At 36.3% G+C, this 27606-nt stretch overlaps 2 protein-coding genes across 2 annotated transcripts in view; one reads left to right on the top strand and one right to left on the bottom strand.

Moving 5' to 3' along the window:
- The window catches only part of LOC139697949 (dynein axonemal heavy chain 1-like), a 500497-nt gene that overhangs the window by 347169 nt on the left and 125722 nt on the right, over positions 1 to 27606 (bottom strand). The window lies entirely within an intron of this gene.
- Positions 20511 to 27606, top strand: part of CNMaR (CNMamide Receptor) — a 66821-nt gene continuing 59725 nt past the window's right edge. Inside the window, exon 1 of the mRNA XM_071596772.1 lies at positions 20511 to 21963. Coding sequence (XP_071452873.1) covers positions 21236 to 21963 — 728 coding nt within the window. The 5' untranslated portion in view covers positions 20511 to 21235. The remainder of the gene's footprint in view (positions 21964 to 27606) is intronic.

The following is a 27606-nucleotide window of genomic DNA, read 5'->3' as shown; positions in this document are numbered from 1 at the left end:
AAAAGGATTCATGTAGAGTGCAAATAGTGGAGTGTATAAAAGTATAAGAAAAGATAAAGGATTCAACACAATGCAAGATGTAGTCTCTCTCTTCACTTAACATCAGAAGCAATGGAATTAGAAAAAGTATTCCAAACGAGTAGCATAATTATGAACTATACCAGCTGATAGAGGGAACTGACTATATAATTTAAATACTTCCATGGTTACTTGAAGAAGATACATCCCAGACAAATACCGCTATTAGTAATATCTCAACAAATAAGTGATAAGATTGGTTACTTACCCAAATTATATTTTACATAAAACATGCCTTCGTAATTGATATAACGTCAATAAATAGAGCTGATTTCAAGATCAGAGCAATTCGCACTCCTGCATGGAAAGTTTACTTCTGCTGCAAGCGGAAACGTTATTTTGAGACAGGATATGATCATTATAACAACGGAAATTTTGAGTTTATATTCAAGAAAATTCTTAAAAACTGCGTGTTTTAAGAGTATCATGGTTAAATACTATACAAAAAAGAAAGGACAGCAACATATAATTTTATCGCATCTTCGTCAAGTTGATGTCGTCATGACAACGAGTCATGCTATATATTTTTTATCTGCATATAATACCTCCTAAATGAAAACACCAATTTCGACGACACGAGAAAGTGCCGTTTCAAACTCAGAATTTTAATATGGCTTTTCAGACGCTGGATATGATGGTCAAAAACCTCCGAATACCTATACAATATTATGAGGCACTACTTTTTAAAGCAATTATCTGGCAGAAATTCACATAAAAATAAAAAAGTGTTTTAAAAGTGCTCTATCCTTAATTCCATTTTATGCCTATTTATTCAGTGCATTTAGACATCATGTGAAGGACGACCATAATTGGCTTTGCAATACGTGCATGGATATAATCACCTCTTCAGTTACACTCTAAAAAGAGCAACTTGAATGAACAAAATGGTTCACAGCAACAGTGACTGGGATATACTTAAAGTCACCGAAGTTAGCTTTGAAAAGTAAATTGGAGTTGACCACGAAATTTCGACGCGGAGATGACAATAGCGAAGATACATTTCGTTCAAGGAATACTGCAGTGGACAAAGATAACAGTTAAGGGAAGTATATTCCTTCATTTCCTAGGGTTCTTACGAGTTTGCATCATCACACTAGTTTTTTTTCACACATACGGTATCTGATTCCACACGATTCGAAATGAATTATCGACGTTAAAACATGCATCTAATTGGCTTTTAAGCTCTTCATAAAAACTTAAGTTAAGACGTGGGTAAGAAAGTGTGCAACATGCACGTAATTTGTTTCTGAGTCGTAACAGAAATCAGCTTTCGAAAATGTCATTATATAGAATAAAATATATTTTATGATCTAAATAAGACATTTTTATTAATAATCACAGTTTCGTCAGTTGAAGAATTCACCTTAACTTCAGTAATGTTAAGTTCATTACTTGCATCCTTGAGATGCGATATGTAAGAGGCCGCATAAAAATTTTCAACGATATCATTCATCTTGAAGCATTCGGATTGTTGGCTTAATTAATTGTTTTACCTATATTACACCTATAACTAGACTTTCTTTAACGCTAGGATTACGGGGTTATAAAAATTTGACGTGCCTATCTGCTAGGAAAAGTCAATTAAGAGTGTCAAAGGTTTCTTCATAAACATGTTCGAAAAATTTTTCCTGGATATTTCGTGTCCGACGTTCCCTCCTATGGTGGAAGTAGGTCAACGGGAAAATACAGCGACTCCTTTACCCCAGAGGCAATAACCAAGACGCAGGAAAAATAGTGTCAAGGTGCCCTCTTACACCGCGAGACTCCTTTGCCAATTTAGACAGTCGTGAAGATAAATAGCGGAAGCTTTCATCAAGCGTGTACCTAAAACGATTAGATTCAAAAGTTTAATCAACCACTACTTTAATGCTGGATATGAAGAACAAATCCTTTGTAGGTACAAAGTGTACGCTAATTTTATAAAAAATTTCAACTTCCTAAGTACAAAAATATTTTAAACATTAATTTGGAATTCTTTATAAGTGAATTTAATTTAAATTTTAATCTATAACATTACTCATGAATCAAGATCTCCAATTTATCAACATCTTCTCTCATCTACGAAAAGATTATTATACGATAAGTAAGAACAATATTTGGACTCAAAAATTCTATGTGAGTTCAATATGCACCTCTTAATCGTGTTTTAAATAGGATTAAGATCACTTTGAAGAGAAGCGCATTTATTGTATTTCCTTACCTACTATATATTACCTAATATTCTCCAATCGTAATCAATAATCAGAAAGAGAAACCTCGCTACCATGATGGCTTATTAATAGTTAATAGGGAGCCATAATTAAACAGTACATTACATTTTATCATGCGATAGTGGAAAAGTGTAAATCATCTACTCCCTTGTTTTCCGAGTGCTTTTTGTATGAGATACAAATTTCTTAATACCCGCAGAATAAAAATCCACCACCAATTGTTAATGCCAGTCCATAATTTAATTTCTCCGCATTTAAAATTATAATGCTTCCAAGAATTGTGCCGTGAGATGCCGAAATCCGAAAAATATGTATATAATTAATAAAGAAGATAAAGAATGCACAAACTGACGGACATATGGTTGAACGTGTGCATGCAAAATTTCGCGAAAAGCGCCACGATTGTTTTTTCGGTGACGGAATCGCATCACTGTAAAATTTGCTGGAACTCATCAAAATGTCCTTGACTAAAAGCTGTACCAACTTTCAGGAAATCTAATATATTTAAAGTTTTAAGCAAGAAAAACTTGCTGAAATAAAAAATATTCTTCAATATTTTCAGATGAAAAATAATGGCTGAAAATTATTTTTCTGAAATTCAATTGGGATCTCACTTGAAATTAAGAGGAATAGAAAATAAATTTCAATAAAATTCATTAAAAACATTGAAAAATACGCATATGAGCAATGATGCACTATTTATGTAGATTGGCGAAATAATCACAAAAAGCTTAGACTTATTTAAGCAACAATTCTCATTACTCCTTGAAATAAAATAAGTCCTGCTCTAGTATTTGACACAATTAGTCTATGGCACTCGATTTATGAAGGCAAAAATGTTGAAATTATTGAGGACACACCTTTTTAAGAACAACATTCCAAAGGCATTCATTATCACCTCATTTAATTCAGGCAGACAAACAGGGACCCCACTTCGCCAGATATAAAAAATGGTGCGCACACATTATATTAAATCTCTCTCATAGATTTTTCACCCACTAACAGCAAACATAAATCAAACGATTAACAAATTATGCGCATGGTTGCGATGATAGAGCTAAAAGAAGCACAGGAACTTGTTGCATATAAGACATTTGGCTAATTTTCAGCAACTAATTTTCGCTGAAAATATAGTGGGGACTTGAATCCAGAGAAATATTTGACATTGAAGCATACGGCTTATTTTACACTAATTTTGCTTGGAATGAAAACTTAAAAGTTTTGCAGTGAAGTAGTTTCATGGAATAGAGCGCTCAGAAACATGAAAAATCTCAAATTTTGTAAAATATGTGGTAAATGATTACAGAAATATTGAAGAGCACTCACAGACGCAAATCATGTCCTCGGCACGTAGATTTATAACAATACATGACCACAAATTACCTCATGTATTTCCCAGAATATTCATCAATTCTTTATAGAATATTTTAACCAGTGCACTTAACTCAGACCCCAGGCCTAGTCACATTTACGTAAAGCATACATCTGATTCTCAGCAGTTTAAGGAAATTAAAGAAATTAAAACAGAAGTTCTAAACTGGCTGAATATCCAAGCGACCGCAAATAACCTCAGCCGACGGGCGCCTCCCCGAGTAATTAGTAATACTACTATCCACGAGACAGAGTTTCATGCAGAACAATATGAATTCCTAGGCGCTCAATTCCTTAAGCAATAATGTTGACTAAAAAGGATACTGAAGATTAAAAGTACATAATTTTGAGTCGTAATGTGTTTCTTAACTTATTCTTTAACTAACGGTCGATCTTCGAGGTACCAATTTAGAGAATATATTATGTGATCAGCATTTTGTATTCACCGATACTATAAATTTCGTATATCTTACTAAATGACAGTATGTATAAATCAATGATAAACTAACACTTGATTATATTCAATTTATGAATACAAGCGTAATTAATTAAAATATTGTTTCCACATGTACACAGAATGTGGCAAAGAAGAAATAATTTAATATTTTCCCATGACTAATTGAATAATTATTATTATTAGGTAATCTACCGGTTAAGGTAGGTTTTTGGATGGACATATTACTAATTTAATAATTTGTGACCCCTAGCAAAACACAATATCCCTCTTTACATCAGGTCCGTCTTCAGCTCTGAGTACTTTCTTCCTCCCTTCATCCCGTCGAACTTCCCTATCCTTTTCCTTCCCTTTCCTCGTTTGCCCAACATTCTCCCCTATCACAGTCTTTAACATCCCGCTGCCGGTCAATACCCCCTTCAGTCACTTTTCCCGCCTCCATAGGATTGCTTCCAACAAACCCCTCTCTTCACCCACCATACCTAGTACTTCATCATTTGTTTTATTCTCCGTCCATTTCACCTTCTCCATTCTTCTCCACACCCACATTTCAAAAGCCTCCAGTCTACGTCTATCCTCCTGCTTCAATGACCACGTTTCCGCGCCGTACGTAGCAACGCTCCATATAAAAGTTTTAACGAGTCTTTTATTAACATCCTTACTCAACGTCCCCGTTATCAACTCCCTCCTCCTTGTGAAAGCCTCTTTGCCTAGCGCAATTCTTCTCCTTATGTCCCTACTACTTTGACCATGTTGGTCCAAAACACTACCGAGATACGTAAACTGTTCTACCTGCTCTAGTTTTTGCCCTCCTATTCTAATGTTAAGCTTAGCCTTTTTCTTTCTAGAAAATCGCATAACCTTTGTTTTATTAATATTGATTCTCATCCCATACCTGTCGCACAGAATTTCCAATTCACTGAGCAATGCTTGCAGCCCGTTGGCTGACTGACAAACTAAAGCTTGATCATCAGCAAACCTAACTGATTTTACGAATTCCCCGCCCACTTTCATTCCTACCTCCAGTTCTTCCCATGCCTCTTACCGGTGATAATGGGCAACCCTGCCTTACACCTCTTCCTAACACTGCCCATCCGGACTCCCCGTTCCCCACCCGCACCTGAGCAGTCTGAGACATGTACAGGTTGCGGATTAGCCTCCTTTCCCTCCAATCTATTCCTATTTTCTGCAATATACTCATTAGTTTTTCCCAATTCACTCTATCGAACGCTTTTTTGAAATCTACGAAACAGGCAAATACCTCCTGGTTGTGTTCTATATTCCTCTCGATTAATAGCCTCATTACTGCAATGGCATCACGAGTACCTCTACCCTTCCTAAACCCAAACTGATCATCCCCTAAGTAATCATTTGCCCTACTCTCTATCCTTTTGTTTATGATCCTAAGAACAACTTTAGCTGCGTGGGATATCATAATTGAATGAATGTCCTCCTTAAATTTTTCTCTTTTTGAGCACTTCACGTTTTCACTAAGCGCTGTTTTTTCATCAACCATTGGGTATCCCTTTTTATTCATTGGGTACAGATGAATAAAAATACTCTTGAAATTACAGGTTTTAGTGAAATTTCTCTTGAACCAAGTTGGAAGCAATTGTAAACTGCTATCCAATAACATTATTTCCGGATAAAGTAGATATTTTAAAAGAAGTCGAACGACTAAAAATACAACTGCACCGGTGACTACAAGCTTGATGAAAATATTAAACTTAATGCAGCTTAAAGCAATAATTTCTTAATGTTTTCCATAAACATACCACATTAAACAGAAATCAATAGAAATTATGTTAAAAAGTGATTAAGGAGCACAATGATTTGTAATACTAAATCCCGACTTACAGGTAGAGTAGGTATAATTTCCAATTCATTCACGCATCCACTTAGATTTCCGTATGAGGTGGGCTTTGTGTGAGAATATGCTGAACACCGGCATATTTATTAACCTAATCTTCCAGCCAAATTCCTTTCACATAAATTCTTCCAATTAAACTATTAACTCTTCCTTCCATACTCCTTTTTATTTAAAGCTAATTTCCAAGTAGCCATGGAAGGATGTTATCTATTCCAATGAACCTTTTTGATTTCTATTCCATTAATACCTTTTAATTTATTTTTGAAATATGCCTCTCATCTACGTCATATCTCTTTATATTATATTTCGGAGGAAATCGGAGTAGATTCGAGGGTGGTCCCAGAAGTACCCGGCCTGACCTAGATGTGGCCGTAGTTGTTGGAAAAATACCACTGTATTAGAAATAATGCAATTTATAAAGCACATATTTCAAGTTTGAAAACGCTATGTTGTTTAGTATTTGTTTGGCAGCCATCAATAATGAACGTTTTCAGTGAATTTGTAAAAATGGAGAGAATTGGTCACCGTTATGTGATACAATACTTTTATTTGAAAGGCCTCAGCCCGACCAATAAAAAAGCTGAACTGGATTCTAGTCTGAGTGAGTCTGCTCCTTCGTTTACAACGCTAAAATATTGGGTACCAGAGTTTAAACGAGGCCGTACGAGCTGTCAAGACGAGCATCGCATTGGTCGACCAAACGAGGTAACGACTCCAGAAACAGTGAAGAAAATCCACTAAGTGATACTGGACGATCGTCGACTGAAGGTGCGCGAGCTAGCAGACATAGTAGGCATTTCAAAAAGTGTGGAATATCGCATATTTACTGAAAATCTGGGCATGAGAAATCTGTGTGCCAGATGGGTGCCGCATTAGCTCACACTCGAGAAAAACGTGTCGTGAAGATGTTTCAATTGAGTGTTTATCAAAGTTTCAAAACAACAAAGCAAAATTTTTGCGCCGTTTCATAACCATGGATGAAATCCATTACTTCACCCGAGGCAAGAGATCAATCAAAACAATAGATTCAAATGGGAGAACCACCTTCAAAGAAGGCGAAGACCGTTTCATCTGCAGGGTCGGTTTTTTGGGATGCGCGTGGGATATTTTTCATTGGCTATTTTGAAAAAGGAAAAACAATCAACGGTGAGTATTAAGCGAACTTATTGCAACGTTTGAGCGAAGAAATCAAGCAAAAGCTCACAAATCTGCAATTGCAATGGCCAAAATTCATTAAATTAAGTTTGCATTGCTACCTCATGCACCCTATTCGCCAGATTTAGGCCTCTCGGATTATTTTCTGTTCGCAAACTTGAAAGAAATGGATGGCCCGGCGGTCAAATATTTTTCAACCGTGAAGAAGTGTATGTCGGCAGTTAATGGCTATTTTGAGGAGCAAGACAGTTCTTATTTCAAAAACGGTATCGAAATTATTTAATATCGCTGAGAAATGTGCATAGAGCTGAAAGGAAATTATGCTGAAAAATAAATATATTTTTTCCAACATTTTGGTGTTTTCTTTGTTGGGCCGGGTACTTCTGGAATTGCCCTCGTGAGATGGACTTTATATGTAAATTTGCTGTTGTGTTATATCCTTGCCATAGAGATTATCCATTTTTTCTTTCCATTTCCCTTGACCCTTTCCTGGGACAATTAATAACTTTTCTGACGCATATTTGATAAAAATGTTCGGATTTTCCCTTCTCACTTCCTTATTTCCACTGCTTTCACCTCTGTGTGCAGCTTGCACTTTTCCCACGTCCTCCGTAAACTCTCCATACTCTTCAAATCTGAAGTCTCCCGTCATGATTTTTTTGCCATTATAATTTCTTCCCTCAGTTTTTTATTCAACTATTTGTTCTTCCTTCTTCCTAATTCTGTTTTTACAATATACCATTTCATTCTTTCGCCTATCTTCTTAATGCCCTCATACTGCCGGCCCCGGTGGCGGTGGGGTTACGTCCTCGCCTGCAAACTTAGAGGCCGCTTCCGGCTGGATGGACTTTCCTCCACCTAGGGCTTGAGTGTATGTAATTGCCTTCAATCTAATGTTGAGGGATTAGGTGGAAGATAAGTCTAAATGAGTCTCAATCTCGCCCAATCAAGTCGACAAATAAATAAATAAAATACATAAATATTTAATAAAGCAACTGTCCATGTAATTTTGTTTGCGACTACCGATACCACCGTCTTGGAATGTTCCTTTCTTTCTTCTGTCTATCCATCACCCTATCCTCACTCAAATATTTTAAAAGCATCCTTGTTACTCTTATTTATCCCCAAAAGCATTCCGGTTTATCCCCGTACATGCTTCAACTTTTCATTTCCTCATCCTTCTCCTCTATTTTATGCTCTTGAATTCGACGTTACACTCTATTAGTACTAAATTATTATCTGAATTCGCGTCGGTTCCCGCGAAAATGCGAGAATCGGATTACACTATTACTAAATCTGTTCCAACAATATTAGATTCTAATATACATCACAGCTCCTGCAGGACGTTATAGCTTCCTCTGCTTGTCCCTTAACCGTAGTCCTGTAGCTCACTCCCATCTCTCCCTGCCTGTACCAATCCTCAATCCTTTATGTGTGTTCCTATCCCTTTTCCTTATATATATATATATATATATATATATATATATATATATATATATATATATATATATATACAAATCGCACTTATTTTAAAAATAATATGAAATACATTTAGGATTTGTCATGTTTTACTGTTGCTTTTTCAATGCTAAATACTGAGGTAAAATCAGTAATATATGGATATTGAGGTGAATAATATAAAGCGCAAACTGTCAAGGGAATGAACAATTATCCTTTTATTATTCCCTCACTACCTCTCAGAATGCCCTCTGGCGCAAAGCAATTCTTTCGCGATCATCACATTTTCAATTTTTATGAAATCTTGACCGAGGATACCTTTTCCACGAAAAATTCGTTCATAAATATTTGATTTTCCAATAAAAGGAAACCTATTCCATTGGAGTAACAGCACCGCTCAAGTTCTGGCGCACTCAAATTATGGTTCCAATTGAGGAACCTCAGAAATTCCAATTTTGGCCGGAAATTGAGGCAGGCCCCAAAATTGATCCAATGCTACCTTCTCACCTGATTTAACGGAGGGTACGGATGTTTTTTGGTATGTGATGATGGATAAAGGTATTAAAGGTAACAGAAATTCATGGTAGGAATATAAAGCTGTCTCGGATCAACAAGAGCGATAAAAATGACTCAATGTGGGAATTTCCGTCAATGCCATAGTGGCCATTGAAATTCAATGCAAATTTTAATCCAAAATATTTATCCGTCACCTCAGGAATTTAGAACGAGGCCTCATAAAGTGAACTAATTGAAAACGGATATTACCGCGTAACAGAGCGAATGGCAATACACCCCGTCGTAACAAGACGGCAGTTGCTTCCCGCGATGCGAGTACGTGATAGTGTCGGTCTCTGTTATATTTTGGAAGTTATGTATCTATTCGTTTAGCAGCCTATCACTTAAGTCTTGTGAATATTCTCCTTACGTGTATTGCTAATTGCACTAATTGTAGCACTAGAATTATTTCACGTACAAAACGCAATATTCATATATTTGCAATATTCTTTGTCAAATCAAACGCTTTTATTCTATTTTCTTCCTCAATAACTGTGCAACGTTAGAATGAATTATAGGCGCTGCTACTTCATGGAATTAATTCATTATTTAAAATACATTGTAATTTTCCACACTTGATCGATTTTGATAATCCCACTTCATTATCAACAGTACACCAAGAGTATAATGCACAAGTCTATATGTTTTTTCGTAACAGTTTTTCACTACCCCAGAAAATATGCTGCGTATTTTCAAGTCTCACATCTATATTATTTCAAATGGATTTATATAAACTTTGGTATGTAACTCACATTAGCAAAACCACAGCCTGGTGTGAAGGCAAATGCAAAATATTTGACAGTGAAAAAATCATTCAGTCTATTAAGGCGAATTCTGCCAAATCATTCAGTCATTATTTTATTTTGGAAGATCGCAACTTCTTATTACGTAATTTAAGTGATATTTAACCGACAGAAAATCATATTTGTCTTCATCGTCACAAGACACGGAAGATGTTAATGAAATTGTATCTTTCCCTAGCTTATGAATATTCGAATCATTGGTCTTACTTGAATGATTGTCGTCGGCAGACATAGGCGTAGGTTATTGAAGGTCACTGAAAAAGTATTAAGTTTCGACAAATTCTATAAAATCACCGGCTTAATAGCTGCCCAAAATACTCAAATCTTTTCTAACCCTTTCCCGCTCATCCTAAATTCTCCCTTTAACGTACCACTTCCCATTACCTAGGTTAAACTTCTCAAATTAATCTGAATCTACATACAGTTTATTTCACTTTAATTGCGACAATACAGTTCATAACGATTTCTGGAGCAAACGTTTCTATTAGAACGATTCCCTTTGGAAAACAAAAATTATTTAAATATGTTATTTTCTTTTGTATACTTGTATATCTGGCAAAACCATTAAGTGGTTATGTATTCAAGTATGAAACACCGCCAAATAGTGCAAATATTCATTGCGCATTAGGACACGAAGGTGAGGGAATGGATACAATAAACAATAATGACAGATTATTCGAGGGGAAGATGAAATATACAAGCAATTGATTTCACACCGAAAGAAGTTTGCTCGGGCCGGGACTTCAAAACACTGATCTCGGTCAATTCAGGAGGCTGCGTTAACCAGTTACACCACGAGGAAAATGTAACTTCGTCTAAACTTTGAATTTGTCGCTGTGTCCTTGTTCCTAATCTACCACAAGAGTTCGTAACAAGGTTCCTAACCCCTGGCCGCAACTGAAGTGGAGAGAGTGAAAGGGGCAAGTGGATCATGCTCCCCAAACGCTACGCTAATGGGGACTGGGAGAAAAATAACAAAACTATTTTTATTCCGAGTTTTGAAACCATTTTTTGCAAATTGGTACTGATGATTAATCCGAAAGCACAACAACAAATGAGGTTCGTACCCGAAGCGCTAAAATCTATATTTGTCCTGGGTTAAATGCGTTTATAAATATACATGGAAAACTGTCAAGAGAGGTGACAAATAATATAGAATTAAAATACGAAATTATTGAGCCTTAGAAAATACTGAAAAGGAGGCAATTACATTTCGGCGGCCGTGCCTCCTTTGTAATAGAAGTAGGAGGGAGCATGACCACCAAAGAGTATGGTTAAAAATACATACATGTGTGCGTGTGTATTTGCACACACACACATATATAAATGTATGCACATACATATGCATATATATATATATATATATATATATATATATATATATATATATATATATATATATATATACACACACACACACATATAGATAAATATACATACACGCAGACATATATATATATATATAAATACCCGAACGAGCACATATAAATGCAAAATGACGAATCGCGGAAGAGTGATATAAAAATAAGTCATGCCTGAGACCCGAAAATAAGAAACACCTCTCATTTTTTTAAGAGTTGAAGGATGAAGATAACGCGGGATAAAATAAACTCGTTGGTCGATATAATCCACGCGAAAGCCTGGGTATTTGAAGGGGGGATGTGTAGGGTTGAGGATAAGGTCACCGGCAAAAAAGGGAAAAAGGCACTAAAATATCAAATACTTTCCTTTGTAACACGAAAAAGAACTCTTATTTTTCAGATTTCCAGTTCGTCCACGGTGATCCAAACCAGTGCTCGGAACGCTGCACGAGTTTCTCTAAAAACATATGGTTGCGATGAATTACGAAGTACCAAGGTAAATAACTTAAAAAGCTCTTATTGAAATTTGCTTGAGTAAAAAATGCTTTTTGATAAAATATTTCATTGTCGGTCATCAGTGAAACTGATAAGCCTAAAAAATAAACCATTCTTCCAACCAATAGAAACTTAAATTTTCGACCAATATAGAGCAAACTGCACCTAAATAAGTATTTATAAACAACTTAATAATCTAAGTACCGGAACATTATACATTAATTTACGAAAAATCTTTATCAGCGTTGTAACCTGACTAGATATTGAATAATAAATATCTTTGCACCGCATACAGTAACTGGACATTAAGGTTGGCCGCGACTGAGAACTCGGCTTATTAATATTTCCTCACTGAAATTTACGTTTTGTTTGGTAAGCTACTAAAACCCGACCATGATGCTCTTTAAAATTATTTAATCTCATGTTTTTTTAGGATGACATCGCTGGTTATTCCGAGAAAGAGTACCGTTCACCAACGATTTTGTTTCGGTGACAAAAATACAACAGAAGAAAAAAATAAGCTCAATAGTATTTAGCCCAACGGTTTTGGAAGGGTTAATTACGCTGGAAGACCATGTGACTCAGTTTGATGGCATTTTTGGAGTAAAAATGGACTTCTCACAGCCAATTAAATTATGTAACGCTTAGGCATAAACTTCAAGATATTAGCTGTCAGCGATGCTGTAAAAGTATGAATGGAAATGATCTCATCTTATAAAATTTCATTAAAAATATTAATTGCAAAATAGAATGATTTTATTATTATCATAACTTCCATATATATAGGATCAACCCATATAATTCAGAATAAATCCGCGGAAGTTTGCCAGATTAATCTATACTTTAAAATTTCAAGATTCTCTGAATCATTTGTAAATTAACGCTACATAATAGTTCAGCATGTTTAATTTTTTGCTGCAAGGACATCATTTATAAAAATGCACTTGCCTTTCGACGTAGTACCTGTATTTCATCAAAGCACTTTTGGTCGATAGAAAGAGTTAAACTACAACATACTATAAATATGGCTTGAAAACCATTGAACAAGGCGCATTGCGAAGTTTTCTCTTACGTGTCAAATTACATGACCTGACTGTTGACCTTTAATGAAACAGCACAGTTCATTGTGAAATTTCACAAGTTTTCAGGTCAAACCTCTGCATGAAAAGGTGAAATTTAACCAAGATAAGTAAAAATGCAATTTTATGGCAAGCAGAGCACTGGTGATGGAAATACCCGAGTACAAACGACTCCAGGTACTTCGTGCGTAACTTCAGGTGTTTTTTTCCTGATAACAGGTTTATCTGAGATAAACTTAATTACGGTACCAAGTAAATGGCTAGTTAACCAAGTGATCTTTGCAGCTTAAATGCGAATTCACAAAGATAATGGGCATTTACTTCTTTTATTTTTTTATTGTATCTGACAGGCGGTGATCTAGCTAATCAACTAATATGAATTCATCCTTATTCATTATATATATATACACATACATACACACATATACATATATATAATTCATAAGAAGTTAACACTAGTGGGCAGAGACAAAAACACAGGAAAACACAAATAAAGTAAGGACACTCACTAGGTCTCGACTTTCGGTGGTTCACGCCACCTTTCTCAAGGAAGAGAAGGACATAACTGAGGAAGAGAAAGGGCTGGAAACGCTGGATGGAAGGGGAAGGTAGGGAAATTTCAATGAAGATATTGTTAATTTTTGGTCGGTTTAATGTGAACTAAGGTGTTAAATTTAATGTTCTGAGGGGAATGTCGATATCTAGGAATGTTTTATTCGAATCAGATGTAGATTAAGTCAAATATACCGAGAAGGAGGACTTGAGAGAGAAAATGAAGGAGGATAAAGTTTCGCGTCCGTGGGACCAAAGGAGGAAAATGTCATCAATGTAGCGGGCCAAGAAGAGTGATTTAAGGGTTTTTAGGTGGAGGAAGGTATGTTCAAGTTTTCTCATAAAAAGATTGGCGTATGCTGGAGCCATACGCGTGGCCATTGCAGTGCTTTTGTTTGTGAATAGATTTTGTCGTTAAATTTTAATGCAGTTTTTTTAGCGAGGACGAGTTATGCCAATTCAATGAGGAAATTTGAGGAAGGGGTATGTGGCGTGGCTCGTAGGGAGAGGTAATATTTCAGGGATTATAGGCCTTCTTTGTAGGAAATGGAAGGGTAGAGGGATGTAACGTCTATTGTGGGCATGAGAATGGTCGTGTTGTGAGGAATTAGGATTGAGCGTCAACGTTCCAGAAAGTGATGCGGATATTCGATGTAAGAAGGGAGTGAATCTCCATCTTCCTGCTTCTTCTTCTTTCAATCTATCACTTTCAGAGCTTTGTGATGGAAAAGTCAAAATCATTCGATTATTTCTCGAATGACACCATCCCCGATTGTGTTTGAATCAGACAAGTTGAAAGTAAGTTGTATTGTATGGGCACCTATTTTGCTAGTTGATTCTCAATATCAATCTTCAATTGATTCGTTTGGTGTTCACCCTTTATCAAAATACAGGAAACCTCATTTTTAAGAATAAATAAAAATCTATTGTTCTTGGACAATGTTGATAACCGTGGTGTGTAGAGTCTTTACCTGCAAACACTTGACTGCGGATTAAAACAGTTCAAAAATTATGAAAATCAAAATGTTTAGTGCCAAGACAAAAAATTTTTCAGACACCTTGAAATAGTATTTGCAAGGCATCAGCAGAAAACTCTTCAAGAACGATGATATATATATTTATAAAATTTTATACATTGCCCTGCCCTTATAATACCCTGTGTAATATAGGGGCAAGTTAACAATAAGCTGTAAGAGAAAGAGGGCACAGGACGACAGAATCGAGGATTAAAAGATGAAGAAGGAAGGTAACAAAACAAAAAGAAGGAGTTGGGAACTTGAGCTGGAATGAGGGGGGTTGGAAGGCGAATGGAAAGCAGTAACGCAGCAAAGAAAGGGAGCACGCGCAGACTGAATCCAAGACGGCGATGGAGCTCTTTACATATTCTGTTAAAGGGATGGAGGTGAAGTAGTAAGAAAATTTAACAGAAACATATAATGGCGCTGAAGTTTTCCGCGAACTTTGGAAGAACAAAGAGTCAGTAACGGAGTAAAAATGAACGCAACAGGAATAAATAGTTCGGAGGCTTTAAGAATATCCGTCATGAGCGCCATTTTTTGACAACTAAAACCATACTTATTCCGGGATATACCACGTGTGCATGTGAAACAAACAGGATTTAACCGACTATGGGATAAAGGAATCTAAATATTCTTGCTAAATAGTTGGGCGTAATTCTGTCCTTATCAACTTCATGGGTCTCATAAAAGTTCTGTTTTGCCTAAAGATGAGGAACATAAAGCTTCATGAAGAAAGACAGAATATTTGATTGTAACTTTTTAAGGCTCATAATAAAGACTCATGCATAACACTAGAACTATCAAAATACAGAACCTAAAATGTATGGCACTAAAAAATTATAAACCTTAATTTCTCAACCAAAAGAACCCCTAAAAAGACTCTTATAGGGAAAAATAATTGCCTCAGCAGTATTATCCCCGCCTAATATGCTGTACCCAAAATCAAGTTAATTAAAACGAATCAGCAAAAAAAATTTTTTTTAATTCCACAGATTTGAGATTTAACCAAATATTTTTGACTGTTTAACTTAACTGTGTACTGGTCCTTTCTATCATGATCAAAGGCATAAAAACAATAAAATGTTGGAAATTAGAGCTCATCAAGAAACCATCCACATAGTTAATTAAAATTATACATTTCTCGTTAGAAAATATTGAAAAGAATACGTCAAAGGGAACTAACCTCGCATGATTTAGCATTTCCAGTTCTACTATGCTTGAAAACATGCATCTCGGTGAGATTAATACAGTTCGAAACAAAAGGGTCAATATTGGTAACGCTTAACTAGAGGAAATATTCATTTCATGCTAAGGGTACCTTATGGAAAGAACATAAACTGACGGCTGAATCAAAAGGAGTTAAAATACTGCAATGTGCCCACCTTCAACAAATCAAAAGTACATAATGTTTTCTTGCCATTTAGAAAATGTATCATTACGCCCGCAAGGCCATGTATCATTACGTCTGTAACGGTGTTTCGTGAAGCATATTTGTGAACTTATTACAATGCTGGTAGATGAAAATTGAGTCGGACCTAGAGTAAAATTTCATGCAGTCACTGCTGTATTTTGGCAAACAATGGATGGTAATTAGTAAATGAATTTAAAACGTGTTTAACTGCTCCTTACATCTTAATGCAATATTTTGCTATAAATATTTGCATTACAGCGGTTTCCCTTATTACCATTACATTTATGCAACTTTATATGACCACTTTACTCAATTATGGTACTTAAATATTTTTATAATAAAGAAGGGTTACTTTTTATAACTTTTCATTGCTACATTTTATTTTATTTGTTCAAATATGTTTTAATTACACACCTACATGTTATTCTACTTGTCTAATCCTTTCATAGATGAAAATTCAAATAATCATGTAAAATGTGGCGTTTGATGTAAGTAATAAAAACGGAAAATTGATTTTACATCCACGGGTGTCATGGTCCCAGAGAAAGTCTCTGATAATTTTCTTTATGATAACATGCAAATTTGATAGTTAAAGTTTTCATCAGTTGGTCACATTAATATTCTTTGATAATTTTACCACCCCCGCCACTTCATCGCTGAAATGAAAAGTTTAACTTCAATCAACTTACTTAAACGTGTAAACAAAAAAGTGCTTTAGTAGCCTTGTCATTAATCACGTGCTACCATTCAGTATTCCAAAAAGTTGTGTTTCCTTGAGGAAAACATGGCTAAAAGTTGTTTTACCTTGTTGAAAATGACATGTGCCCTGAAATAATTACTTTACTCTCTTGATAACGCCTTTACTTGCAGGGTATAGCAACAAAGCTCTCGAGTTATCTAGTTCTTTACCTAAAAATCCCATGCGGAGCATCTACAGGAAGACATATACGGCAAGAACCTTCTTAACCTCAGAAACCCGAAACATGTTAATTAATCTCAAAGAACCTAATTGGGAACAGCCAATTAACTTTAAAATGATTTTGAAAGCAGAATTTATTTCTCAGTTATAAGCCTAAGGAGCACAGGGTTCGTCCCTCAATAAAAATAGTTGTGGTAGGTTAATAAAGCAATATCTTATATCAGTAAACAATGAAAATAGCAAAATCTTTTGGCATGAATTTATAAAAAGTTTATCAGATAATGAGTACTGTAACAATCCAATATCAGCATAATCTGCGTAAATTATATTGTAAGGCGCTGTTATGCTAATTAGTCTAGTATGAAGTTTTTAAATAGTTTATCCTGCGCAATATATCATGCTCTCTATAATTAAGTTTAAATTATCAACGATTACTTTGAACCACTCACTGCCAATTTAATCTCCGACTATACTCCAATTCTTTCTCAAATATTTTCAACGTTTACTGTTTGATCGTTATTCCCAGAGCTTTAAATCTAAGAGGGTCTATTATGAACTCCACCAGTGAGGTTCTGGCCAATTTATACGTTTATTTTCTCTACGACAGGTCAGTTTTCGTATCTCTGATTTCCCAATTAAACTAACGACCTTTATCCGAAACGAACGCCACCTTTCCCGCTCCAACTCCCGATGCTGCTCCACATTTCTCACGACCACTTACTTGGAATGGATTGTTTAGACTTTCACGACGACCTCTGGAGCTTAAGCTCTAGCTTTTACCACTTAATAATTGGTATAGCGCACAAATGTTTATTCTCTTAGCATAGAGGTGGTACTACAATGCTGTTTTCTTTACTTGTATAAATTTTTCACCCCACGAATTGGCCATATCTATAAAAATGGCGGACGAAAGTCTTCCGCTACATTTGGTATACACTAAATGTTCTTTCTGAACCCCCAATATTTGAAAAGCCTTCAATAGTTAATACATTCAAAGAATTACAAAAATAGCTCTTTATTCATCATTGCTCTCCAATAAGAAAACTCAAAAAGCAGAAAAAATTAATCTTTCTATCCACGCATCGTGGTTCCTAAATCATAATCTATTTAACTACTATTTAAGTATATCTTCCCATGATTCTTTTAAAATGAAAAGTCCAAATATGTATAGTACCTATTCTTATTATAAATTTTGCAAATAACGTTTTACCAGGAAAGTTGCTGATAAGAGCGATGTAGAGTAAAGACAAATATTTTTTTTCTTGAATAGCTCATTTTGAGCATGTTCCAGACCGGAAAGATAAGGACTTGGTCGGTGAAATAAAGGAAGTAAAATGCTGACCGGCTATATTTGTCAAAAGTTTCTACGGAAAAAAAGGTGACTCCAAGCTCTTACAAGAACAAGAATGGGAAAGGTTAGGGGAAGAAAGGTCATCGGGTATGCCACTTAGAGATAGTATTCTTCAAGTTCGAACTCGACCGTTGGAACATTTTGAGGTGCGGCATGCAAATTTTACCAGCGGTGAAGGTGTGCTCAAACCAAAGCAGCATTAAGAATGCCAGAGTGGGGAATATCACACGCGCCAACCCATTGCTCGTAAAACGTGTCTGATGCGGCAAGATTTCTTGCCAAGTGCTACCTGTTCCAACAGCAATAAAGTATTAGGTGTTAAAAACGCTGAACTGGCCATGAGGTACAAGGACGAAGCTTTATCGATGATAATAAAAGTGTGTTACTTCAACGGAAAACCACTTGAGTGAAAACAGAAATATCCAGCTGATATATTAGAAGTGAAAAATAAATTCAAAATGTAATCTAATAGTAACAAAAGTATATTAAAGCGTGATCTTAGTCACTAGATTAAATTAACCTACCAATTTGTTAGGCTTATTCAATCTATTGAGTAATAATTATGATCAAAAAGTTATTGCCCTTAATTAAGAAAAAATAGCTAAAGAAAAAATAACGATATATTTTATGGAATTTGACAATTCTCAGATACCCATGGTGTAGGAAAAAAGATGCTTAATGCATAGAGGGTACCATCCAAAATGAAAATTCCATATCAGAAGGCAATCTTTTTCTTGAAAGTAGATGTATACCCTCGATATTTACAATAGTTTTTGGCGAAGTGCCCCATAAAAAACTTATTACCTCATACCGTAGGTCTCTGAATCACTTGGGATCACAACTGAAAAATTTTCCAAGAACTACCGGTTCAATGGAACTTTAGGTAAACATGTATTTGTACTAAAACTCCCAGTAAACAAATATGAACTACTCAGTCTATGCTCTTGCGTTTTTAGGATGAACAGGTATGCCTTTAAACTTCATACTTAATTCTTTAGAGCCATGATGGTGTTGATTACCTGCTCCGATTCAGAAGAAAATATAACGGTAAAGAGAGCAAAGTGAGGGTGCCATTGCAAAAAATCCATGCAGATTGATCTTGATGTTTGATAGCGTTCTTAAAACGCACATGACAAGTAATCCGTATTTTTTTGTATGAGGTTTTATTTTAAATTTATTTGTTTATTTAAAATTCGGCTTTCGGTCCAACAATCCAATCTAAGTCTCTTTAACTGAGCAATAGTCCATGCTTGAAATTCTTTAGTGCTTCGTGCGAGAATCCGTCTATTGTCGCTCGTGCTGCGATATATTTGGACAAACTCCAAAAACAAGCAGACAAATGAGATGCTTTTGCAAATTTTAACACAAGGCATAAATTTATTGTTACATATGCCAGTCACGAATTCTAAAGCATGCAACTATGCTGCCATTTTGCAAGAAATTTAATTTTATAGCCCTTCCTGCCTCGATTTCCAACAGAAATTTCACTGATAAAAATAAATCTCGAAGCCACACGTCAATTACTCAATAAAAATGATTGACCATACAACGAAAATCGGCGAAGCCGATTCAAATTACGCTATTCAACTATTATGCTTGGTGCTCCGATAATTACTTGTACAATTACTTTCTGAGAAAATTATGAAAATTTAATATTTACTGGAAAACTATGAAAAATTTAGTCAAACTAGAACTTTTATAGCATTTGCCTTTATTAGAAAGCTAATTAGGTTTTTATTCATTTATTTTGAAAGATGCGAAAAGAAAATTTAAATAATTATCAAATTCGCAAATGGTCAGTGAATTCAATTTTGTACTGAAAAGCTTTTCAAGGCAACTTACTTTTTTAATATTAAAATTCTAATACATTATTTATTCAAGTATAACTCTATCCTATGCTAAGTATAGAATAATAAATAGGAACATCACTTTTTACATGCCAAATATTCGTTAAAAAATTCACCTGCTCCAGTATAAATCCTACCCAACACTCGTATTCAATGTTTGGTGAAATTTGGAAACTCATTAGGGGATTAATCCTGCGTAGGAAAATATTGCGTTCCTGGGCGAATGCTTCAATAGACCAAAAGGGAACATGACGTTAATTTGGTACGGCTAAGAACTGGAATGATCGCTGAGAGTTACTGGTGGGGAGGAGTGAGCAGAGAAAGCACAGGAAGTGGGGAAAAAGACAAAGGGATGGAGCAGAGATATTCTTTGGGCGCCTGTGCCAGTAGTGTTGACGTTTGACACAGTGCGCATGCTCAGGAGGCGCCCACGCCTTTCCCCTTGCCCCCTCCCCTCGCAAGCCTGACGCTTCTCTACGCACTCTCATTTTCAATGGAACAGTCTCCGCGCTGCAAGTTTGTCTCGCAGGTGATACGGCCGCCGGAGAACGGACGCTGCACCGCCGTCGATACGGGACGCGGGAGGCCGATAGGGAGGGCTCTCCCGGTCAGTGCATCATCCCCGCCAGAGGAGCGCGAGGATAAGGGGGGGATCATCGGGGAAAGTATCTACGCAAGTGACGCGTGCGGAGAGTGATTTATTCGGATCCGAGTGGTTTCATAGGAGTGAATCTTAGATGCGATGAAGTTAGGGATTCTACATAGCATTAGAACGCCAGGTACCTCAATATACAAGAAAATGTAATGAGTGTGTTAGGATGGATTTAAGAGCTGGAAAGCCAAGCATGCATGCTCCTTAAGTATTCTTCATTGTATGATATTTAGTATTCATTAGAGTTGGGCTCGTGTTTTATGAGAATAATGTAATGTACGTGCATTTCATTTGACAAGGTGAGATACAAATCTGTCGAGGTGTTTTATCAACACAATTTGGATTCGTAAAAGTGTTATAAGTTATATTTATGGAAATTATAAGAATAATTGACGCAAAAAAGTTCTAAAATAGATTACCAATTTTTCAGTGTGGCTTTTTTCTCGAGTTTCGGTAGAACATGAAGCGCGTCATTTCATATGAAAATCATTACATGCAGCTGGTCGATTTGCTCACAAATTTCCTCACGTAGAAACACTAATCGTTTAACCCTACTAATTGCCCGAGACTAGTAATAGGTGTGGATATAGTGAAAATGACACCTGTATTAGATCTTTCTAGCTTGGACCAGTTAGAGGCGGCAGCGATGGCATTTTCGAATCTAACCCTCGTTGGCGATCGAGGATCCGATGGTAACTCCGTGCGCGATGGCAACACCAAATGGAGCAAATTTCAATCTTTACTAATGAACCTGACCCTTTTGCACCACCACCACTCCCATCATCACCACCACCATCACCACCAGCACGGCGACCAGGGAATGCTAAAGGGAATAGGTGGGAACGTGGTGAACGGAGGAAGGAATCGAGGTGGCGAGATAACGGACGAGGTTTGGTTGGACGCAAACAGATATGGGACCAATGGAAGCGGCATTAACCTAACCTCAACATCCACGACACTGACCTTCTCGGAGAACACTTTCGTGGGGAGTGAACACGGAGAGGAAGCTGGCAACCAAGCGGTTTCCCTGGGCCTGCAGGACGAATGTGACCCATTGCTTGATCTCTTGGACTTTTTTCACCTTTACTACATCCCATTTATTATTTTAGTAGGACTTGTAGGAAACCTACTTTCATGTGTGGTTTTCCTAAATACCCATTTAAGACTGAGAAGTTCCAGCTATTATTTGGCTGCATTGGCGACCGCTGATCTTGGCTTCCTGGCAACACTATTCTTGGTGTGGCTTAATAATAACGCCGGGGTTGTAGTATTCAACAGGGATGGATGGTGCCAAGGTCTAGTCTACGTATCTTCAGTATGCAGGTAAGTCTTGCATGCCATCGCGTCCCTCATTTACGATTAATTTTATTGGTGTTCACTGCGCGCTTGCTCAATGTGTTGAATTAATTTCCTTCAAGCTCTCTCCTTCTACGTTGCACAACACAACTAGCTCTCAAAGAATTAAATTTCTTCAAAAAGATACCATCATAGTATTTATGCTTGGAAATCCATCAATGAATCTCCATTTCAGTTAGAATTTCCTTAACAATCGCTTTCTGAAAAATAAGTTTCCACCCAATATCCTAGCATTAACTTATAAATACGCTTTGAGCGTACGTGACTTTGGCTTACAAATCAACGCGGATACGTAGGCATCGGAACTTACTACAATCATTATTCATGATATCTTAGGCCTATGTAATTAAATTAAATGAAATACGTATAAATGATAAGTAGCGCTAGCCTCATATACGATTCTAATTAAAACCTTTCATAACTAGCGAAGTGCCTCCCTCATATTTCTTGTCATTGATCAGCATTATTGAAGCGCCTCAGCGTTCAGTATGAATGACCGGAGGTAAATCCCCCCGGAGACGGCGGATTGAACCAACCAATGGTGCGCCTGCAAGTTAACCCAAAGGTTAATCCTCCCCCGAAATCAGCACTGGAAAGGTCTGGTGTGTTTGTAGAGCCATCGCCTACAATTAGAGCGTTGTAGAGGTGCTAAATGCCCCAAGCTGCCCATTTATCAAGAAGATAAGGGGTAACAGATATTACTCTAGAAACAAAATTACTACCCGTCGAAACTCAGGTGTTCTAGACGGATTAGAGTTGAACTATTCATGTCCCGGCTCCGAATAAATCAAACTGCTTAGAAAAGTAAGTTGTGATAAGGAAGCAGGTATTACTACAACAAAAGCATATTTCATTGTTACACTTAGAAGAAAAGAAAAGGATCGCCTGAATTAGGAAAAATACCTCTCCCAAATATCGACTATACATACATGCAACAAAATAAATTCAGTAATTTATTGACGCAATTCGAATTTGATAGGTAATAAGATAGTAACTAGCAGTAACTAATGAAAGGTTGATGATGGTGTCCTAAAATGATTTGTAATCATAAAAGTTCCGTCGTTTAGAATTAATCTCGTAATTTTTCTTAAGAAATGGGCCCTTATGATGAAAGACAAACGTACTTCTTGAATGGTTATCTCCTTAATGATCAACTTCACTTTAAACAAATTACCAACATCGTGTAATTTAAGAATCTTAATTTATGCGATGAGACTTTTATACATTTACCAAATCTAGTGTGATAAAACTATCGCTATTAAAACTTTTCCACATTAACTGCATTTCTGCACTGAATGACGGAAATGATTCGCGAATATAAAACGTACGAATAATCTGCATTATAAATGAAAATCCCTATGCTTATTTCCCTAATTACCAAGGAGTTTTCACCGTTGCAAGGTTAAAAAAATATTATCCAAAGTTCATAGTCAGTGCAAGAGAACAGCCGCGTCTAAGAGACCGAAGAATTTCCAAAGATATGACAGGATGTAATTTATCAGGAAGGTTTTTAATGCAAACTAAGCGTTTCTAAAAAAATCATAAAATCGTTGATAATACGCCTCCACAGATTAAACGTCAATATCAAGTGTCTACGGGGCCTCAAGTGAAACACCTACGCGATTTAGATGACCTTTGAGTGCAAAAGGAGCTAAAAACCCAGCAAAGGTCTTTCTCTCCGGATGGCAAAACTACTCAAGCTAATCAATCCAACATATACAAGCAATTACAGGAATACGATAAGCAATTGGATCAAAGAAAATAATGCTTGTCAATAAACAATCTGAAATGTATACATGCAGCCTTTTACACAAACTAAAGTAAATAATTTAGGAGCGGAAAGAACATTTTGCTATATGGACTCAAAAAAGGATTTCCTGAATTGGACATTAAACTTCATTGAAAAGAGACCGTTAATTTAAATTACAGAACATGTCAACTAATGATTTCATATAAATTCGCACAATCATAAGTAAAACAACAATATGCTAAAAACCATTAGAATTAAAAAACTGTGAAAAATTGAGACGTATTGGTCTTATTTCACGCCGAACATTTGTCGGTGAGAAAGAATTTATTCCGTTTGGGTATCGGATAAATATGATTGACAAATCTGATTAAAATCTGGAAAATCTGATCAAAAAATCTGATATATATTTGATTGCGTATAACTTTTACTGGTCAAAACATTAAATTTTACTTTTTTCTCCCATTTATTAGCTTACCATGATACCATGCGGTTTTAATATGGTAGTCTACCGTTAAAGGCATGTTTTGGATAAACACTGACAAACCACATTTTTAAGCTTCGCCTAGCAAGCCACAACCAAACATCCTACCCCATTATAAACTCTTATTAAATCCAACATACTTTCTGCTTTCCTTCATCCCTTCCGACACACCTAATTACATCATCGCCTCGTCTGTCTAACATTTTCCCCTCTATCATAGACTTCAACGTTCCATCGTACTCGTTGTTTTTCATTTCTTTTTATTTTTTCCAACATTCTCCATATTTGAATTTTATAACTTTGCTTTAAGTTTACATTCTACACAAAAATTCAATCAAAAGTAAAGTTATTACTTTTAACGTCCTCATTAAACGTCCCTAAAACTAATCCCCTGGTCCTAGCAAAGGCTAATATGCCTAAACTATTCCAAAAAGGTAAATAGTTCTAACTAATACAGTTCATGCTCTCTAATTTTTATGAATAACTAGCTCTCCGGTATCTCAAAAACGTTATAAACTTGTTTCCATTGATTCTCACTCTCTAATCTATCACGCTGTTTTAATATGCTCAGCCGTTGACTGACTGGCTAACTAAGCTTGATCAATGGTAAATATAATTGATTTTAGGAACTACCCACCTACTTTCATTCTTGTTTTTAGCTCCATCTAGCTTCTTCCGACGCAACCTTTCTCTGTTAACTCTTCACATCCTCGCACTGCTTCTTACACCGCTCTTTATTTTTCCTATCAGCTTCTCGCCTCAGTTTATTAATTATCTCTTTTATTTCGCTTTAACAAAATCTGTTATCGCATTCTTATGTTGTCTTCTCTCGTACATCTTGCAAATCATCTCGTCGGTAATTCATGCCTTCCTTGTACTTTGCTATTCACTGTCACTATTGTTTAGAATATCTATAACTTTGCGGCTTTCAATATCCCTTCTTTTAGATGTTCCTCCTATATTTCTTCTACTTGAGTCGTCTACTATTTTCAATCATAAATTTTTCTACTCCGTCCTGGCCTACCTTCTTCTTCATCCTGTTTAAAGCTCCTATATTCTTTCTCCATGTAGGTTTTCCCTGTTTTATCCTGTTAAATTTGACGTTAAACTTCAATAGCACTAAATTATTATATCAGTGTATACAAGCTACGAAGGATTCGTGAAATACAGGAGACTGTTCCTAAATCTGTGACTATCAATAATATAGTCTCACTGATACCTCTCTAGATCTTTTATAGTCTATTCCTTACGCTTACGATAAAAGACTTTATCCTTCCGAGCTCAACTGTACTCTCCCTGCGGTCTCGTTCCTAAACCATAATTCCCCAACTTCCTCCAATCTTCGCCCAGCCGATTGTTCGAAATCCCATCAAAATGTATTCTTCCAGGGACACCCGCAATCGTATCTTCTAGCTGATCGTACACACTTTTCCTTCCTCTCTATGACTGATTTTTTGCATTTAACATAAGAATCAACTTTTTTGGCTCTGCTTTCATCTCTACTTCCACTGAAGTTCCTATTCAAGTTCCACGGGCTGACCTTGATGCCAAAAACATTACTCTGTTGCCAACCTGCTCTATGTTCACTACGTTACTTCCAACCTTTTAATTCAATGATTCTAGCAACCCTTGCTGATTATCTTCCTCTCCGCTGTATATTTCCCCATGAGTATCGCTACAGGAATCCCCGACAGGTTTCCTCCTCTCCTATGTATATTTTTAGTACCAATTTTTATTCGATTTCGCGAGGGTTTCGCGTAGCGACGACCGCAGAATCCATGCCTTTCTCGCTGCCGGGCAGAGGCCCGGGCCTGCGGGCTGAGTCCCGTAGTTACCAAGACCCTTTATCCCATGTTTTGCACAAAATTGTTTCGTGAGATTATTAATTGATACGTTTTCCTTCCTCAATTGTGTTTCTACCATGACAGCATCACAAAAATGGCCGCTCCTCTTTGGTCAGACATATTTGTAGCCGTATCACTAAGGAACCTGTTACACGGACTACCTTTCGTCAAGCCCCTGCTTTTTACTTCATTGCCCATGGTGGCTATACCAGGAGCAATTATCATTGCACAGCCCTAATGATCATTAAAATATTCAAACCCTTCCTTCACGTCGTTAACTGTAGTTAGCATTAAAGGAACACGTCTTAGATTTGGGTAGAATGCTTGGCTCTTGCCTAGTGAGACGGACTAGCGAGACCCTACCAGGTTAAAAAAGATAGCGGAATCGGCCTAAAGGTCACTAAACTTATTTGTAGATAAATAGAATCTACAGAGATGAGAAAGAACTTAACGAATTTACGCTCTATATGCCCACCGCTCTTCGTGCTGTCACTGAGCTAATGAAGAGAATTTGACATTAGACGACATAGTGTCTGCAGCATATGGTAATGAGAAATTGAAAGGCAAAATAAAGGATCATACTTTGCTGCACATATAAGGAAATTTAATTGTTTTGCCATAGATTTAATGCTGCAAATTCCCAAAAAAGAGAAACAACCAATTGATTCAAGTTACCTGAATTCATTGTCAAATTTATAAATGCTCGGTGTGAAGAACATTATAGATAATCTTAAGTACCTTCTTTACTACCAAAGGTACTGTACCGGTCAAGTTAGGTTTTTGTAGGATCCTCTACCAAAGTTTGGATGAATTTCTACGTCCCATCAAATATAATCAAAGATTCTAAACTCAAAAATCTGGATTACAACGAACCATTCTTGAACTACATATACTACTTCCTGCCTTCCTTCATTTTATCCAGCACGCCAATTCTTTTCCTCACCCTACCTCATGTACTCGATATCATATATGTGTGTGTATTAAGCGGAATGAAGAATAGTAGAAAGTTTGTGGAAAGTATACTACTATAATACAGTTAGTCAAAATATTCAATGCCGTGCTGCTGTATGTGACACTTGGAGGGTAGCTTTGCTTATATTAGTACGTGTTCACCACACACCTATCGTAACCGGTAAACATTTTTTAATGATAGCAGTTATTCTAAAGCCATATTTTCTGATCGAAATATCTCGTTCAATATTACTTCCGGTGGTACTTATTCGATGTCACCATTTCATTTTCATTTATTCCATTCTATACTAGTTCGCGTCACTATCTCTCGTAAAATCTAAACTAATGTGATCAATACCTTTTACTTAATTTTCTTCCATTTTTCCTGAATATATTTCAGCTCTGATAAAATGTATTTTCACTTATTTACCCTCTATAAACCTTGTCCCTCCTAGTGAAGTGTAACCATTTTTCCGTTTCTATATTTCCTGTTAATCAATACTCAACCGTGTTCGCAGTTCCTTTGCCTTATCGGTTTCTCACGTGTAATTTAATTCATTGCACATGCATTTCACACCCTTCTT

This window comes from Hetaerina americana, unplaced genomic scaffold (genome assembly GCF_022747635.1).
Source record: "Hetaerina americana unplaced genomic scaffold, ioHetAmer1.1.p SCAF_8, whole genome shotgun sequence".
Classification (NCBI taxonomy): Eukaryota; Metazoa; Arthropoda; class Insecta; order Odonata; family Calopterygidae; genus Hetaerina; species Hetaerina americana.
Note: the sequence above shows the minus strand (reverse complement) of the source record. Positions and strands in the feature narration are given on the sequence as shown.